The 18,572-nt window shown below is 45.8% G+C and overlaps 1 protein-coding gene across 1 annotated transcript in view; it reads left to right on the forward strand.

Annotated features, from left to right (window-relative positions):
- Positions 1-16,137, forward strand: part of Pla2g10 (phospholipase A2 group X) — a 16,712-nt gene extending 575 nt beyond the window's left edge. Inside the window, exons 2-4 of the mRNA XM_023704392.1 lie at positions 2,218-2,368; positions 5,470-5,576; positions 15,518-16,137. Coding sequence (XP_023560160.1) covers positions 2,218-2,368; positions 5,470-5,576; positions 15,518-15,660 — 401 coding nt within the window. The 3' untranslated portion in view covers positions 15,661-16,137. The remainder of the gene's footprint in view (positions 1-2,217; positions 2,369-5,469; positions 5,577-15,517) is intronic.
- The last annotated feature ends 2,435 nt before the right edge of the window (positions 16,138-18,572 follow it).

The raw sequence follows: 18,572 nt of genomic DNA on the forward strand, positions 1-18,572 counted from the left end.
GCCATCTCACCAGCCCCGACTCCAGGGTTTTGGAGAAGCAGAGACAGAAGCAACTGAGCAAATAACATATTCTCCTGACCCCTCTCACAGAGAGGTGCCCTGTGACTGCCCATTCCTAGGAAGCACAAATATAGTCAGCCAATATACGGACACCTCAAGCACAGAGACACCCAGGCACAGGACCAGGACCAGCCTTCCCTGCCACTCAGGTGGCTGTACAAGGATCCATGCTGCAGATCAGCAAAGGTACATCCAGGGGAGCACATGTGTATACAACCAGGGGACACTTGGGACAGCCCCAAGGCAAGCTGAGACACACACAGGCACAGAAGTGTACATGTACACATGCATGCAGCCCAGGAGCCAGTGGGTGCCCACCAGCCCCAGCACTTCCAGAAGAGGTTGTCTGCTTGTGAGGCTGTCCGAGGACAGACAGCAAACAGACCCAGCCTGACCCACCCGCCTATGTTGGCACAAAGGGAGTGTTTTCTTTGGTTCCAAACCCAACATGGGTGTTCACTCTGTGCTGGGGCCACAAAGCCTGGTTATTCCTAGGCCCTGAGATAGAGTGCTTGGGTCAGGGGTAGGGGTGACAGCAGGCAGAGAGTATCAGGGATGGTGTTGGGACAGGGGCCTCATGCAGTGTGCCTAGGTGAGTGTGTGCCACAACAGTGGACCCAGAGGTCACAGACCTTAGGAGGTGCACCAGAACTGCCCAAGTCGGAGGGCTCAGTGGTATAACTATGAGGACGGTGCACGATTCCTGCTGCAGGAGCACGGAGGTTGGAGAGGTAGCAGTGACCCCTCCCTGTGCCTTGGGGTGCAGCAGGGCCTCTGAGCAGTGTCCATAGCTCATGAGAGCTATGCAAGGTTTGAGGCAGATATGTGGGCTTCTGGGAGAGTGAGGACCAGTCACTCAGAGAGGAAGATGACATTTGGAACTCCTAACTTCTTCTTTACATTTTCTCTTGAAACATTTCTACCCACACACACATATAAGCTACTTTTTTCCACTGGGAAAAAAAAAAAACAATTGGATTTACATTTAGTCCAGCTTCCTTAAAAAAAGAACTGTTCAAATAAGAGATGAAAGAGCCAGTCACGGTGATGCTCACCTATAAATCCTAGCATTCTGGAACACTGAGGCAGGAAAATCACAGGCTTGGACACAACCTGGGCAATTTAATGACTTAATAAGGCCATGTCACAAAATTTTAAAAAGGGGCTGGGGGTGTAACTCAGTGCAAAGGCCTTGGCTTCAACCCCCCCCGTGCCTCAAAAATAGGTGGGGGAGAGGTTATGAAAAGCCATGTTGGCCAATGCCAGGCACAAACCTCTACTGCCCTCAGTCCCTGGACAGTGGGCAGCCTACTTCTGGCATGCATCTCTGTCTGCTACTGTGTCTGTCCGCTCTGGTACCCATCAGGCCTCTTCCTTCCCTGCCATTACTGAGCAGGGAAGAAGAAAGGAGCACTGGTTTATGAATCAGAGCCTGGGTTGACACCTCAGCTCAGGTACTTGTGGGCTGTGGGAGCCTCTTCCTTCTCATCTGTCAGCTGCAAGAGTCCCAGTCCTAACTATGGGGTACCGCTATGTGTCTATGCTGTGCCAAGAACCAAAGAGATGTTAGACCTAGGCTGGGGCCCTCCCTGACTGAAGGGAAGCTGTTCTTGGGCACAGGCTCTGAGGCAGGGAGAGGGATGGGGCCCAGGGACTGGGAAGTCCCCAGAGGCACCTACGTTGATGACAGAAAAATACTGTTTAACTCTGATGCCCAAGTACCCAGCACAGGCAGCACAAACACTTGGTGCGTGATTGGCCGTGTGAGTATGTCTAGACTTGCAGGGAAGGGTTGGAAAGCAGGGCATTCCACTAGAAGGAGTGGCCCGTGCAAAGGCCCGGTGGTGTGATCGCTCATGCTATGTGATCTTTGGCTCATTTTCCCTTCCTGGAGGATCAACAGTCATGACAGTTAGGACTTATTATATGCCAGAAGCTTTGTGCGCACTATCTCCTTTGATCTGTGAGTTAGGTCACCTTATCCTCCATTTCACAGATCAGGAAACTGAGGCACAAAGAAGTTCATAATTTGTCCCACATCACACAGTTAGGAAGTGGGATTTGAACCCAACCAGGCTGCAGTACCTGCCCCATCTCAGGCCTGTGCCCTTCCCTAGGACCAGGGGAGTCCTGACCTAACCTTTGTTTACCCTCCAGCATCCAGAAGGTCACATGTGTACCGGCGTGGGATATTGGAACTGGCAAGTACCGTGTCTTGTGTTGGACCCCGACATCCCATTTTCTATGCTAAATATGGCTGTTTTTGTGGCCTGGGTGGCCACGGCAAGCCCCAGGATGCCATTGACTGGTAAGTATGTACTTGGGCGCACACTAGAAGCCCCACTCAACCCCTGAAATAGTTAGAGACTCTAAGAAAACATACAAAACTGAAGTCAGGCTTTGTCCCAGAAAGATCCTAGCATGCTATGGAATCATTCTGCAGGCAGAGGGCCTCCTGGGTTTTGTGACCAAGAAGCCAAGGACCTCCCTAGGGAGATCCAACCTAGGGAGGTTCTTAACACTGCAGCAGAAAAGCATTTCATGTCAGTGAGTGGCATAGGCTGATTTATTCGGCAGGGTTAGAAAGAAGTTAAACAAGGAGAGGAGTCTTCACTTGAGCCAAATTAGCAAAGCAACAAGACCTATTCTTTCAGAGGGGCTGAGGTAGGCAAAGGTCGGCTTGATCGTTCTCTCAGTTCTGGTTTTGCACAATGGCGCTCAAGAAGTCCTTGTTGCTTGAGGGGACCATGAGGTAGCTGTTTCTTCTTGGAGAAGTCTCAGTTTATGGAGGCTCTGCTGGGATCCAAGGTGACATGGGTTTAGGGCAATGAATGAGGCCCTCTGGGGGCCCATCAGTAGCTCACTATCCCTGTGTAAACCTATTATCTTGATGTCCTCAGTCTTGAAGAGAGATGAGATACGCTATGTAAATTTAGGGCTAATCAACCTTGTATTACCAGTTTTCAGACAGACACTCCCTAAATGATTAACATGCCTATCAGCAGGATTGAGGAGGGATCTGGACCAAATTTTAAAGTTATAAGAGACATACAAGAAAAAAGTGACATCAAAATATACCATATACAGGAACAAATTCCCTGTGATGAATATGAGCTTTATGTATGTCTAAATCGTACCAATTAACTTAATAAAAAGAATGGGGAGAGACATACAAATAAAGGTCAAACTTTGTTCTGCTTTTAGTTACCCCTGGACACCTGTTGGCCCAACTGAGTCATGCTTTTTAGTTTTGTTGTATTTATTTGTTTTGTTTTTAGCAAAAGCAGCTTTTAAGTCTCTGACTGCCTCAGAAGAGAACACAAATCATATTTTAATGAGTAATAGATTAAGGGCCTAAGAGTTGTTGGTACACTGTCCTATAATGGTAGTTTCTATCTTAGAAATATCTTTTCTTTTTTTTAAACTCAAGGCCTTCTTACTGAGCTACATCTCCAGCCCATTTTTATTTGTCATTTTGAAGCAGGGTCTCTGCAAGTCATTCAATTGCCCAGGCTGAACTTCAACTTGTGTGGCTCCTGCCTTAGTCCCCTCAGAGTGCAGTGAACTCTGGGAGAGCACTACCACACGCTCAGACACATCTGGCCCCAGCTGCCTCTGACCTGGCCATGGGGTTTTATGCCACCTGAAAAATAATATAAAGATAACAAGACTTGCATAGAACTGCTCTGAGGATCCCTGCACAACAACTCTATTTCATAGACAGGGAGACTGAGGCTCAGAGCTATTAAGTTTCTTGTCTGGGGCTGCACAGAGTGCAAGGTATGGGAGCTGGGATTTGAACCCATGTGACCTGGCTGGACTCACATGTACAACCTCTGCCTTGAGTGATAGTGCAAATAAAAAAAATAAATAAAGCACAAATTTGCAGGAAAAGAGTCTTAACTGAAAGGTTAAAAGATGAGGAGAGAGCTCCAGGCTGGGTTATAGCTAGAGGAGGACGTCCCTGGATCTGAGAAGCCAGTTTTATGGGGTGGCTGCTGTGGTCTGGTGTCGGGGAAGCCGCAGTCTCAGTCCTGGTACCATAGCTCAGCTTGAGTCTTTGTGACTTGTGGGGCAGTTCCAGTCTTGGGATGCTCTAAAATGACCGCAGATGTTGGGCAGTAGAGATCTGGACATCCCTCTAAGTCTCTCAGTCCTTCAGGGGGATGAGATTGCATATGTAAATTTAGAGCTAAGAAACCCAGAGTTTTACAAAAGGAAAATCGAGCTTTGTTCTACTGTGAGATACCTTTTGGGCATCTGTAGGCTCAACTGAAGAGTCATGGTTTTTAATGAGTCACTTTTAAGTCATTAACTGCCTTAGGAGAAAATACAAATCATACTCTTGATGAGTAAAAGGTCGCAGGAATTTGTTTGTTTATGATTTCCTACAGAACTATGTGGCCTCCTCATGACTATCTCAGATGTGATTGTCCCCAAGAGGCATGACTTTCCCCTTAGCCTTGGGAGGACTCACTACCACCCATGCACTTCCGCAGTCTTTCCTAAAGCCTCCTTGGGTCTGCCACCTCCTGTGGGCTCCCAGTGTCCCCTGCATCCCAGCACTTCTCACCACACATGTGTCTGGTGGCCTGCCTGTCTCTTTCCCAGGCTGGGGGCTTCCTGAAATTGGGGCAACAGCTGACTGGCCACTCTGACACACTCTGTTGAGGGTTCAGGGGAGTGGGGCTGGTGGCAGATGGGGAGAATCTCAAGGAATGAATGAATGAATGAATGAATGAATGAATGAATGAAGAATAACAGGTATGAGTGCTCTTTTTTTTAACATTTATTTAGTGTGTGTGTGTGTGTGTGTGTGTGGCCAGCTCAGCCCACCAGGGGGCGTGGCTGGCCGGCATGTGGTGCTGGGGGATCAAACCGTGGTCCCTGTGCTTTGCCAAGCTTGTTCCAAGCAGGTGCTTTAGACCATTGAGCCATCTCTCCAGCCCCTGAGTGCTCTTTAGGGAGCTGTTGAACAGTAAAGGTTTATTGAGGCCTTATTGTGAGATGCCCGTGGGGAGATCCTGTTTCAGGAGCTGGTGTAACAATGAGACTGTTGCAGGCTGGGAAGGCCTGGAAGACATCCCCAGATGGGGATGGGGACCCATCTCAGTTGTCCCAGGCAGAGAGTCCCACATGGACAGAATCAAAGGCTCATGACTCATTCCAGGAACAGAAGAGGCCTGGTAGCTGGAACTCAGAGCCTCGGAGTGAGGCAGGCAGTGGCAGACCACCTCCTGCATGGCCTGAGATGGGGGCTGTGCAGGGCACATAGGCACAAAGGTTGGGATTTCAAGGACAAAACTTTAAGCAGAGGACATAAGCTCCTGGGAGGTCTTTCCTCCCCCATCATTCCAGCAAGGGAGGACAGCCAGGAGAGTGACCCACCTGCCCATATGACACCCACAGGTGCTGCCACTACCATGACTGCTGCTACACTCGTGCTGAGGAAGCTGGCTGCAGCCCCAAGATGGACCGCTACTCCTGGGAGTGTGTTGATAACCAGGTCCAGTGTGGTGAGTCCCCAGTACTGCATGTATGTCAACCCCAGGGGGCCAGGAATGTCCTGGGAAAGCCTGATGACACCGGTGCCCTTACTGTAATAACATGGCAGGGAACACCCTTTGGATTTATCTTAATGATCATTCACACACTTGAAACACACACACACACACACACACACACACACACACACACACACACTCCAAAACATTTCTTTGGGGACTGGATAAAATAGTTTATACATGACTCCATGTATAAACAGCCTAAAAGCCCATCACCAGGGGTCTGGGAAATAAACCCATGATCTAACCATGCTATGGAATATCCTACATGCCTGGCAAAGAGTGCTCACATGGAAAGAAAGATGTGTATGAACAAACTGCACCTGATGCAGAGACTCACACCACAATTCCAGCTCTTTCGGAGGCTGAGGCAGAAAGTTTGAGGCTAGAGGGCAATTTAATGGGACCCTGTCGAGGTAAATAATTTTAAAACTAAGGGCTGAGGATGTAGGTCTGAGAGGTAGAATACTTGCTAGAATGCACAAAGCCCTGAGTTCAGTCCCCAGCACTGCAAAACAACACATAAACTGCAGAATTACTCTTCCATACAGCATTATTTGTATTTAACAAATAACAGAAAGTTGCAAAATGGTACCGGACTACTTTCTGTAGCTAATATTAACATAAAAAGCCAGGTATGGTGGTACAAGCCTGTGATCCCAGTGCTCAGGAGGCTGAGGCAGGAGGTTGAGGCATTCCCAGTCTGAGGCCAGTCTGGGATACATAGCGAGCGCAAAGCCAGCCTCAACTACATAACAAGACTGCCTCAGTAAATAAAGAAAAAGAAGACAAAGCTCAGAAAGGCTGTGTAAGGATACGCTCTGAACTGAGGATGTTCCTAAGTGTTGCTAGGGACAAAAGCAGCTGAGGGAAGCAGTGGTAGAAGCAGTTTTGTGACCTCTATATGTTTCTGTTTTACAAAGAAAATATCTTCACGAATTATTTGCAAGTTAAATGTTAGGAAAAGAAAACACAGCATGAAGCTTTTAAGGGTGAAGAGCACTGATCCTATCACTTACCTTGCAATGTTTCCAAATAAAATGAAATACACCATGTTTGGCTGGGTGGACGACCTTGGCACGGTGTGAGGGCCCCCCTGGGCTGTGGCTCTGAGGCACTAACCCAGATACTCTGTGCTGGGAGGTCTGGAGTCCTCGCTGGGTCCTAGCCTAGTGTGCTTGGGGTGGAAAAGAAACTCGGATGGAGCCCAAGCCCTGAGTGTTCATTTCACTGGTCTTCCTTCCTAGGCCTGAGCCAGGGGAGACTCACGGGGGCTTCCCCACCACTTACCAGCTTAGACCCCAGGAAATCCCTTCCCCTTCCCTAACCACTCTGCCCTCCTTTATTAAAAGTAGGATGATCATATTGCAAGTTGAGCTTCAGGCTGTGTTTTATGTCCTTCGTGAAGGCTGCCTTGGGGCTGGGGAGATGGCTCAGTGGAATAAGCGCTTCCCTGGCAAGCGCAAGGGCCTGAGTTCAATCCCCAGTTCCACCAAAAAAAAAAAAAAAAAAAAAAGGCTGCCTGCCCCAGGGACTCCTGAGTTGGCAAACCCTGGCCTGCCTCTCAATGACTCAGTGATTCCGATCCTGCCATAGTTCATTTCTAGCTGTGTGAATGTAGCCTGTCCCCACCTCTCTAAGCCTCAGTTTTTTCATTAATAAGTTGAGCTCAGAAATCAAGTCTTTGTGCTGTGAGGAGGACAGGACCACGAGGTGGTGCTTCATGCACTGCATGGCCTGCAGTGGTAGACCCAGCACAGACCTCGGGGGGGGGGGGGGCGGCACAGGGACACTCCACGATGTTCAGGATTCAGGGGAGTGGTGAGGGTAGCTCTAACCGACCCGGACCCCCGAGCAGAAGAGGTTATTCCTCTTTCAATCCTTCTAACTGTGTGGAGAAAAAGTCTCAGTTCCATGCTCCTTCAGCTTTCACAGATTTCTAATATTGACTGACTTCTATTTATTTTAATTAATGATTTGTCTGTGGCTCTGGGGATGGAACCCAGGACCTCACCCATGCTAGCAACGAGCTCCACCACTGAGTGACAGCCCCAGCTTTGATTCCTTTTAAAACAGAGATGCTCTAGTTCTTAGTCTTATCCAGGAAGGGATCTGCACCTGCATCTAATTCTGCCTAAAAAAAGTACTAATAAAAATTAATTTAAAGAAAATAAAGATTATAGTTGTAGGTAACAAATTAAAGCCTCTTTGGAGTCTTGGGAAGAGCAGAAATAAAGTGTGGGATTCCATTTTTAAAAAAGAAAAGGAGAGGGCCGGGGAGATGGCTCAGTAGAAATAAGCGCTTCCCTGGCAAGCTCAAGGGTCTGAGTTCAATCCCCGGTTCCACAAAAAAGAAAGAAAGAAAGAAAGAAAGAAAGAAAGAAAGAAAGAAAGAAAGAAAGAAAGAAAGAAAAGAAAAGAAAAGAAGAAAAACCTGTGTATCTGTCTATTTACTATTCATCTTAGACTGCAAGAAATATGTATATATTGAAGATGATTGCCCGACAATACATCTAACACTATAGTGTACATTGTACATAACCAACTACTTCTAAAGTTAAAATGAAACAGACTGCAGTTAAAATATGTTGCGTCCCCCATAGCAACTTTACTGGTTTTTATATAAAGCAGTAAGAAGAGGAGTTTGTTTGTTGGTTTGTTTTGAGAGAAGGTCTCAAAGCTAGTTTAGTCTGGCCTTGAATGCACTGTGTAACCCAGGCTGTCCTCAAACTTGTAGGGATCCTCCAGACTCAGCCTCCTGAATGCTGGGATAATAGTACAGCTGAAACTGCAAACTATATCCCAGTGCTTTTCGGGGAAAATTATATCCCTGCTTTTAAATTTACCTGAGGCAGGGTGCCTTTAGTGTGCGGCTTCTCCTGCCCCGTTCCCGTTCCCCTATTCCTCCCTCCCACCAGCAGCCTGCAACTTTACACATGAGGTTTTTCTTTCTGAATTTACTAAATCTAGAGATTTCATGTAAGTAGAATCATACGCTATGTGGTCTTCTATGTCTGCTTTCTTCTGCTTAGCTTCGTGTTTTTTAACTTCATCTGTTCTGTACCGTGTATTGTTGCTTCGTTAAGCAGGAACTGAGGATTGAATTCAGGCCCTTACACTTGCCAGGCAATCACTTATTCTACTGAGCCATCTCCCTAGCTCCCTTTTTCTTTTTTTTCTTTTTTTTTGCGGAACCAGGAATTGAACTCAGATCCTTGCGTTTGCCAGTCAAGCGCTTATTCTACTGAGCCATCTCCCCGGCCCCCTTCCTTTTTCATTTTTGAAGCAAAGTGTTTCTAAATTGCACAGACCAGCCCCAAACTTGAGGTGTTCCTGCCTCAGCCTCTCAAGGAGTTGGAACTATAGGCATGTACCAGCATGCTCAGCTTCATTCCTTTTATGAGCAATTTTCATTCCATTGTTTGGATTGGGCACGTTTCGCTTATTCATTCATGTGAAGATGGATAATTGAATTGTTTTCACCTTTTGTGCACTACTATGCCTACAGGTGGCAAGAACATTCATAAAAACATTAGAGTACCTATTTTCAGTTAGTTGGTGTCTACACCCACCAGTGGGCATGCTTGGTTACAGGCTCTTGTTTGAGGAAGCACAAAGCTGTTTTTCACAGTACAGAGATCATTTTACATTCCTTTCTGTCCTGCCTCCCTCCCTCTCTTCCTTCTTTCCTTTTCTTTTTGCATTGCTAGGGATCGAACCCTGGTCCTTGCACATGCTGAAGAAGGGCTCTGTCATTGAGTTACCCTCCCAGTCCTTTTAATTTTGTTTTGAGACAAGTTTTCACATGTAGGCCTGGGCGGCCTTGAAGTGCTATCCTCCTGGCTCAGCCACCAGAGTGGCTGCTGTGCTCTAATGACTGGGATGTTGAGTGTGTTTACATGCTTCTTCACCATTTTTATGTCTTCTTTGAAGAAACATCTGTTCAGGTGCTTTGCCCATCTTTATTGTATTGTTTTGTGGTGGATTGTAAGTTTTTCATACCCTGAATTCTGAATTTGTGTCAGATCTGTGATTTGCAAATGTTTTCTCCCATTCCATAGATTGTTTTCATAAACAATCTTGATGTGCTTTTTAAAAATTTTTAAAAACTAATTTATCTATTTTATCTATCATTGCTCTTATTTTTGATTTTTCGTCTAAAAATCCATAGCCAAATCCGAGAGTTACTTCTATGTTTTATCCTAATAGTTTTAACTCTTAGATTTAGACAGAGTCATGTTAAATTGCTAAATTGCCTAAGCTGGGCTTGAACCTGTGATTCTCCTGCCTCAGTTTCTCAAGGTGCTGAGATTATAAGTATGTGCTACCATAAGCGGCTCCCAGCCCTTTTAAAATTATTTATTTTGAGATAAAGTTTCACAAAATTACACAGGCTGGACTTGAACTTGCAACCCTCCTGCCTCAGCCTCCCACACTGCTGGGATTACAAGTGTACAGCACAATACCCCAATTATTGGCCCACTTTGATTTAATTTTTATAAATGAAATGAAGGGGGCTAATTTTATTCTTTGTGAATAGACAGTTGTCCCAGCATCCTTTGCTGAATAGTCTCTTCTATCTCCTTTGGGTAGTCTTGGTAACTTTATTTAACATCATTTAGTCCTAGATAGACTGGAGGTGGGTATTCCCTTCCTTTCCTACTCCTTCTGTCTACTTACTGTGTAAGTGTCCACTAAACCGCAGCTTCTGAAGACTGGGCCTGTCCTGGAGTAGGGAAGGTGAGGGTGATTTTACAATGAGGAGCTGGCATAAGAGGATGCCCGAGGCATCATCTTATCCAACTGTCTCATTTAGAGCCAGGGAAACTGAGGCCTGGGGAGAGGGAGTGACTGTCCCCAGACTGCCTGTTTCTGGCATGTCAAAGAGGAGGTAGGATGGGCCTTGTGGGGAGGTCTACTGGAGATCTTTCCCCTCCCCATCGCTTGGTGTGTTCCACTGCTCCCACCCATGGGAAAGTCATGTTTAGGAAGTGTTGGTGGTGTTTGCTGGTTTAGTCTGCACCTGTTTACAGAACTGTCCTCCCTGAAGCAAATGCAATGAACCAAGGTATCTATTAGACATTTTGGGGCTAAGAATATGTTCTTACTCTGTTTGGAGATATTCTAAACATGGTTGTTTATTTAATTACAGGTTTGTCCCATTTTCCATTTATGGACCTGACAAACAATTTTTTAAAAAATTTGAGCCTGTAATCATATTTACTAGCTGTCTTTAATTTTAAGCTTAACCCACTGGAGCTATTTTTCCTTTTAGATTTTTATTTTTCTTGAACAACATGGTTCCTTTGAATTCCTAAAAATAGGGATCAGGGAGTCTAAGTCATGCTTTTGAAAGACTCTTTCTTGCTCAGGAAGAATAGGATCAGGGTGGTATAGGGGTGCTACTGGACCTCCAAATAATCTAAATAATATAAGGGAAATATTGTAACTCCCAAACTGTAGTTGCTTAGGTAACATTGATCCAGTGAAGGATCACAAGGCGGGTGTGAAGTGGGACAAAACTAAGGTCAACAAAGAAGAGTATGAGTATAGTTGCTTAGGTGATATTGATCACATGAGCCTACTTCTCAGGGGCAAGTTGTGGAGTAAAACCAAGAGGTGAGGTGGGTATAAGGTGGGATAAAGTTAAGGTTAACTGGTAGGATTACAAATACAACCACTTAGATACTATTGAGCCAATGGAAAATCACAAGGTAGGTATAAGGTAGGACAAGACTATGGTCAACCACTAAGACTATGAGTATAGTTGCCTAAAAGTATTGGTTAAGTGGGGGTCACATGGGGAAGCAAGTCACATAGCCAGCGCACGTGGGCCTAGGAGGACTTTGCTGGAAGGGATGAGCTACAGATGTTTCTGTCCTCCACCCAGGGTGACTGATGCCTATCAATTATTGCATTCATCCCTAGGGGAAGTATGTGGGTGTAGCCCTTGCTGTATCCTACAGCCTGACCTTCAGGGAATGCACCTCCAGCCACAGTTGTCTTTTGCTCTGGCTTCTGAGGGCGCAGCCATGCCTATGATATTTATAGGTTCAGCCTACAATACTTCTAAATAACTTGAAGGAGATCCTTGGATAAGATTTCGGTCCACCCTTTTCCAACTCAATGAACTTGGCCAAGTAACTGGAGAACTCTGAACCTTGCTTTTTTATCTGTAAAATGGGAATAATAAAATGCAGTTATTGGGTTTGAGTGAGTATTGGAAATAAAGCATGGCATTTGTGAATTCACTCAGCAAGTATTACTGGGAATTTACCCTGTACTAGGGTCCCATGTTAGATTTTGCTCAGTGGGTAGAGCATTCACCTAGTTTGTATGAGGCTGTGTGTGTGTGGAGAGAGAGAGAGAGAGAGAGAGAGAGAGAGAGAGAGAGATAATAGTGCCTGTGCAAGTACTTTCTAAGTACTATGTCAATAAGCAAGTGAAATAGCCCTACTCTCACATGGATGAAGCTTAAGAATGTGGTGCTGAGCCTGAAAACACTAGGGCCAAAAGGTCTTCTTAAGGCTGGGGAGACAGCTCAGGAACATAGCATCTGCCTGCCAAAAGGTCTTAGGACTCCACTGTGAGATGGAGCCTATAATCCACTTGCCTGTGGATGGCAGGTCCCTGTGGATGGCAGGCAGACTGTTGGCGGCCAGGGACTCTGGCTCAAGCAAGGGCAGCGAGGAGTGACTGTTTCCTAAGTACAGGATTTCTTTTGAATTGATAGAAATGTCTTAGAAGTAGATAAATGCATAGCACTATAAATGTACTAAACAGTACTGACAAAGTGGTAAATTTTATATTACAGGGATTTTGACTTAATTTTTTTTAAAGCAGGAATAGTAATTATTGTTGTTCTTGTTTTTGAGACAGTCTCACTATATAACTCAGACTGACCTCAAACTCATGATCTTGGGGCTGGGGTGATAACTGGCAAGTGCAAGGACTGGAGTTCAATCCCCGGTACCCCATGCCATGCTGGCCCTGAAATGGGGTGTGGTGACACACACCTGTAATCCCAGCACTGGGGAGGCTGAGACAGGAGGATCACTATGAGTCTAAACTGCATAGTGAGACCATGTTAAAAACAAAAAACAAACCAACCAACCAAAAACCCTCATGGTCTTCTCCCTTCTGCCTCCTAAGTGCTGATATTACAGGGTGCACCACCATACCCAGCTCCTTTTTAAAATTTTTGTTTTTGCAGTTCAAGAGATTGAACTCAGGCTCTTTACACCAAGCTTTATCCCCAGCCTCTTGTAATTTTTTAAATTATTTTTGAGACAAGCTCTTGCTAAGTCATTAAACTGCCCAGGCTGGCGCCTCAAGCTTCTAGTGCTTTAAGAGTGGGAGAAGCTTAAAAGTGAAGTGAGATTCTTTGCTTTCAATCTTGTGTTAATTTTCACAAGAGAAAGAGAAAGTATATGCACTGTGACATGCTATTGGAGGCGCTAACCTCCCTTCTGCTTGCTCATCTTTCTCTTGTTTTTAAATCAAGACACTGATTTGGAGGCTCACACCCTACAAGGAGGCATGAGCATCTCACTAGATCTTTCTTTCTTTTCCTTTCCTTTCCTTTTCCTTCCTTCCTTCCTGTTTGGTTGGTTTTTTTTTTTTTTTTTTCTTTTTTTGGTTGCCTTTTTGAGACAGGATCTCACTCTACAGTTCAGCTCACTCTATACCCAGGCTAGTCTCGAACTCACAACAATCCTGAGTCAGCCTCCCAAGTGATTTCTGTAGAATTTTATCTGGATTGGTCTTCATTGTTATTGTTTTTGGAGACATGTCTCACCATGTTGTTCAGGCTAGCTGTAAATTCACTATGTAGCTCAAGCTGTTCTCAAACTCACAGTGATCCTCATACCTCAGCCTCCCAAGTGTCAAGATTACAGGTGTACATCACTATGCCTGACTGTTTTTGTTTTTCCTTTAATGATACAGGGTCTCACTATGCAGTTTGGACTCATACTGATCCTCCTCTCTCAGCTTCCTGAGTGCTGGGATTACAGGCATGTGCCACCATGTCCAGATCTGGGGCCGGCATGGCATGTGGTACCAGGGATTGAATTTAGGACCTTGTGCTTGCCAGGCAGGTGCTTATGCTGCTGAGCTATCTCCCAAGCCCCCTGGCTCTTGTTTTTGTTATTGAAATTATACTTCATGAGGGGGAGGGGGTAAAGGGATGCAAGGGATAGAATTCAAGACCTGAACTACATCTCTAGCTTTTTAAAAAATGTTTAAATTTTGGTACAAAGTCTGTTCAAGTCACTAAATTGTCCTGCTTGGACTAAAACTTGTGATCCTCCTGCCTCAGCCTCCCCAGAGTGCTGGGGATTATAGATATGAGGTATCATACCCTGCTGCTTAGTATATTTTTGTTTCTTATAGTATAAGACTTTGGTTTTCCACTTATGGCAGGGATAGGCTTTATTTAGTGTCATTTATTTCTTTAATAATACCTATTATAAGTGAGAGGGACTAGTAAGGCAGCTGAGTGATAGAACACAGACTTCCAGGTGTGAGATTCTGGGTTCAAGCCAAAGCACTGCAAATAAATAAACAAATGAGTGAAGGAATGAACAAATGAAGAGGAGGGGGATTTTAGTAGTCTTGATGCTGCCTTTGCCCTGCCCAAGTTTGGGAAGCCCTATGTATAACCATGCAGATTAACTCCTTTAACCAGCTCAGCTCATGACAGGGCCGGGAGGGATGACACTCAGAATGGCCTGAGTCAGTCCCTCACCTACCACTCTGTCCCCTTTTGGTGCTGCTGAGCCCACTGACTGACAAATATATGACCTGAAGACTACAGAATCTGAGCCACACAAATGAGGCTTTCTATGGAGTACTAGAATTTTCAAGCCAAAGGATACTGATCTGTAAGTGGCAGCCCTTTGTCTGTGACACACATGCAGGAGAACCCAGTTGTTACTACACAGTTTTTACTAAGACAAGCTGCCATTCTTTGCTTGCAGTGCTGGGGCTGGACCCCAGGGCCTTATGTGAGCTAGGAGAATGCTCTACCACTGAGCTACCCCCAGCCCTACTCTGCTTTTCTCAAAGGAGCACCTAGAGGAGACCTGAAGGGGGCTGAGAAACACAGGTGGGGGCCGGCGCAGACCGAGGCTGTGTCCTGTGCTAAGCCTCTGTGGGGGAATTCCATCATCTTCTCACCCTGGCTGCTCAATAACGGGCAAAGTAAAGAATGCTTCCTTTTTGTTTATTAACTTTTGTTCCTCAGTGCCGGACAATGAAGCCACAGCCAGGAGAATACTAGGCAAAGTCTACTTTTGAGTCACATCCCAGCAGTGTCCCCATTTTATGGGAGGACTCAGCCTCACAAAGGATAGGTGAACTCAGCATGGCAGTACATGCCTATAATCCTAGTACTTGGGAGGCTGAGGCAGGAAAACTGCTATAAGATTGAGGGCAGCCTAGGCTGCATAGCAAGTCCATGGCCAGCGTGAACTAGGTGGCAACCTGGAGAGAGAGAGAGAGAGAGAGAGAGAGAGAGAGAGAGAGAGAGAGAGAGAGAGAGACAGAGACAGACAGCCAGCAGACAAAGGCAATAACAAAGCTCAATAGTGGCAGAGCAGGCATTGCAAACCCAGATGGCTGCCCTGAGCCTATTGTCTTTTTATCTAAATGAAACAATAACCTTGACACAGAAATCAAAAGTTTGTGTGCTTTAGACCCTGGTCCCTTCATTCCTTTTCCCTAAAGCTGACAGCTCCTGTGGTCATGTCGATGGACAGCACATGGTGATCTCAAGTGTAACAAATACAATTCATGACTTGTCCGGCCTCCAGCTTTGGACTGGCTTCTCTGACATTTACCCTGGACTTTCTGCATGTCCCTGCTCTAACCTGTTTCCTCACTTCTTCTAGGACCTGCAGAGAACAAATGCCAAGAACTCCTATGTGAGTGTGACAAGAACATTGCTAACTGCTTCTCCGAGGCTGAATACAACTTCAAGTATTTTCTCTACCCTCGCTTTTTATGTGGGGAGGAGTCTCCTTCTTGTAACTGACTGGCCTGACAAGAAATGTTCATTTGCACAAAGAAATAAAGCTCCTTTTCACTGATGAACAACAGCATTCAGTTTTTTGCAGGAGGCAACTAAGGCCAAGTGGTCAAGCTGCAAGACTAGTTTGGTTTTTCACTCCGTCCTGGAACTGGCTTCCAGTTGGATGAAGGTCACAGTGCTACAGATGGTTGTGTCAGTCTCACCCGATAGCCAGGTTCTTTGTGTCTTGAACAAAGAATTGAGCAGGGCACACAGAAACAGTAAGAAAGGCCAAAATTTATTAAAGGAACACAAGTAGGTCGATGAGAAAGCTCAAGTGAGTTTGCCTCAGAGTGGTCTCAACTGGCTTTAGGTTTGAGGTTAAAGTACATTTGGAGGGCAGGGAAAAAATAAAAATTAAAAACAAAAAAAAAATCCTAAATAAAAAAAATACACTTGAGAGTCCAAGCCAGCAGCACCCAGAAATGGCAGCATCAAGTAGGAGTCTGCCCTCAACAATGGAGGGGAGAGCGGGCCAGAAATGACAACCTGAGTTCCAGGGCTGGCTTCTTATCTCATAGAATTTGGGGTATAGTCAAGGGTGGCAAAACTGACTGGACTTCTTTCCAATCAACTGTGGGTCTCCACTCTCCCATCAGAAGGGGTTAGTGGTATTGCATGGGCTGGGGGATACCCAGCATGGCTGTCACAGCCCACAGGGGGCGCCAATGCTGCAGGGCTAATGATGCCCACTGTGGGATTCCTTTCCTGTACCATGAAGCTGTTACTGCGCATGCTCCTCGGACTCAGGAGGGAACTCAAGGTATGAGGACAGGAGCACACGTTTTAGGCTCATGTCAGGATGTTGAGGTTAAACTGAGATCATATTTCTGAGGCTCATGTCAAGATATGAAAGAAATAGTGAGAGGATGGTCTTGTGGTTTCCAAGAGCCAGAAGGCATGCTTGCCCATCCAAGGCCAGAATGTCTCCCACACTATTTCTGGTCTCAGAAGGTCTCAAGATTATTTTAGTATTTTCATTTATTTGTGGTACTGGAGACCAAACCTAGCGCCTTCATGCAATGTCCCTGTCTCCTTTTTGAGATAGAAGCTTGTTAAGTCACCAAAGGTGAGCTGGATGTTGTGTGTGTTTTTGGCGGAACCGGGGATTGAACTTAGGCCCTTGCACTTGCCAGGGAAGTGCTTATTCTACTGAGCCATCTCCCCGGCCCAGCTGGATGCTGTGATCCTGTCTCAGCTTCCCAGAATGCTGGATTACTGGCATGCAACACTACACCTTAGATCAATTTTTTTTTTAATGAGACAGGATTTTATTATATTATCCAGGCTGACCTTAAACTCTCTTTGTACCCTGAACTGGTTTTAAACCCATAATCCTCCTGCCTCAGCCTTCCCAGTGCTGGGATTATAGGCATACACCACAACCACACAGGCTCTCATACATGTGCGTGTACCTGGCCTTAGTATCATGTTTGAGGTTCAACCTTTATTAAAAGGTGGGCTTTGTCTTCTAACCTGCTCCTGATGGCCGCTGGGTCAAATGTGAACAAATGCCATGTAGCAGATTCTAGGTTGTGGCAATAAACAAGACAGTCACACAACATCCATGTTCGTAAAGGTCGAGTCTAATGTGTTAATTCACTGAAGAGTATTCTTAGCTGGGTACAGACCTATAATCCCTGTACTTGGGGTGAGGTGGAAGATCAGGTGTTTGAGGCCAGCCAGGGCTGTATAGTGAGTTCAAGGCCAGTCTGAGTTACATAGCAAGACACTGTCTCAAACAAAAAAATTCTGGTTGGGAAGGCACACATCTATAGTCCTAGCTACTGAGGACCCTTGGAGGCCAGCCTGGGCAACACAGTAAGGTTCCTTCTTGAAAAGAAAAAACACCTGTGCTTCCTGGGCTTGAGAGACACAGACAGACACAGACAGACAGAAAATGAAATACACAACATAACGCAGGGGTAAAAAAAAGTTCCCACCATCCAGAATAATCACTGCTGGCATCACTGTGTGTTGCCATCAGTCCTTATTACTTTTTAATAACACAATGGAGTAGTTTTTGAGGTGACGCCATGAATTTTGTTTCTCTAAGATAGGGTCTCACTATGTAGTCTCACAGGCTGACCTTGAATTTGACTATAGGCACGTACTAACATGCCTAGCTTTGACATTTTATAGATCAACTTTTCTTTATTGGACACACTTCTGTTTTTATCAGTTGTTATGATAAAGACATTTATAAATATCCCCCCCACACACACACACACCTTTTTGCTTCCTGGCCTGGATTTAGAGAAATAGTGTTCTCTGTCATGGTGTGCATGGACACTCCTTTGGACGCCTCAAGTTCGCCTTTGTCAGTATGAGCATCAGGGAGGTGAGGCACCTTGGCGCCTCATCTGAATGCCAGGCCCTCCTGGCAGTAAGGAATGAGCACATGTGCGCCTGTGTGCTCTAGCTGCAGCCAAGTCTCCTTCATGGTCCTTTCTGAAGCACCTAGGTATTACTCATCTTTGAAGCTGGGTGTGGGAGTAGGAGGGGAAGATGGGAGGCCACAGGGCTGGGCAAGGACTCTGGTGTCTCTAGGAGTCTAGCCATGTGGGCCCTAGGCCCAGGTGCATGCTTGTAGCCAGTGCCAGCTCTGTGACCTCTGACAGCCAGGAAAGTCTATCTAAGTAACAGCACAGGGTCTGAGACCAGGCGTGCACAAAGTGTCTCTGTCCAAAGAACATTTTCTCTGGTAGGGCATCCGTCTTAACACACGTAAAGTGAGGCATCCCCAGAACCTGATAAGCAGAGAATAAAGAATTCTCCTCTTTACTGAAGAGCCCTCAGGGTTGTCCACTGGCCTGACACCAACATGGAGCTGGAAGCTTGAGTCTGACCAGTAGATTAAAACTGGTAACTCTGAT

This window comes from Octodon degus, unplaced genomic scaffold (genome assembly GCF_000260255.1).
Source record: "Octodon degus isolate 3935 unplaced genomic scaffold, OctDeg1.0 scaffold00195, whole genome shotgun sequence".
Taxonomy (NCBI): domain Eukaryota; kingdom Metazoa; phylum Chordata; class Mammalia; order Rodentia; family Octodontidae; genus Octodon; species Octodon degus.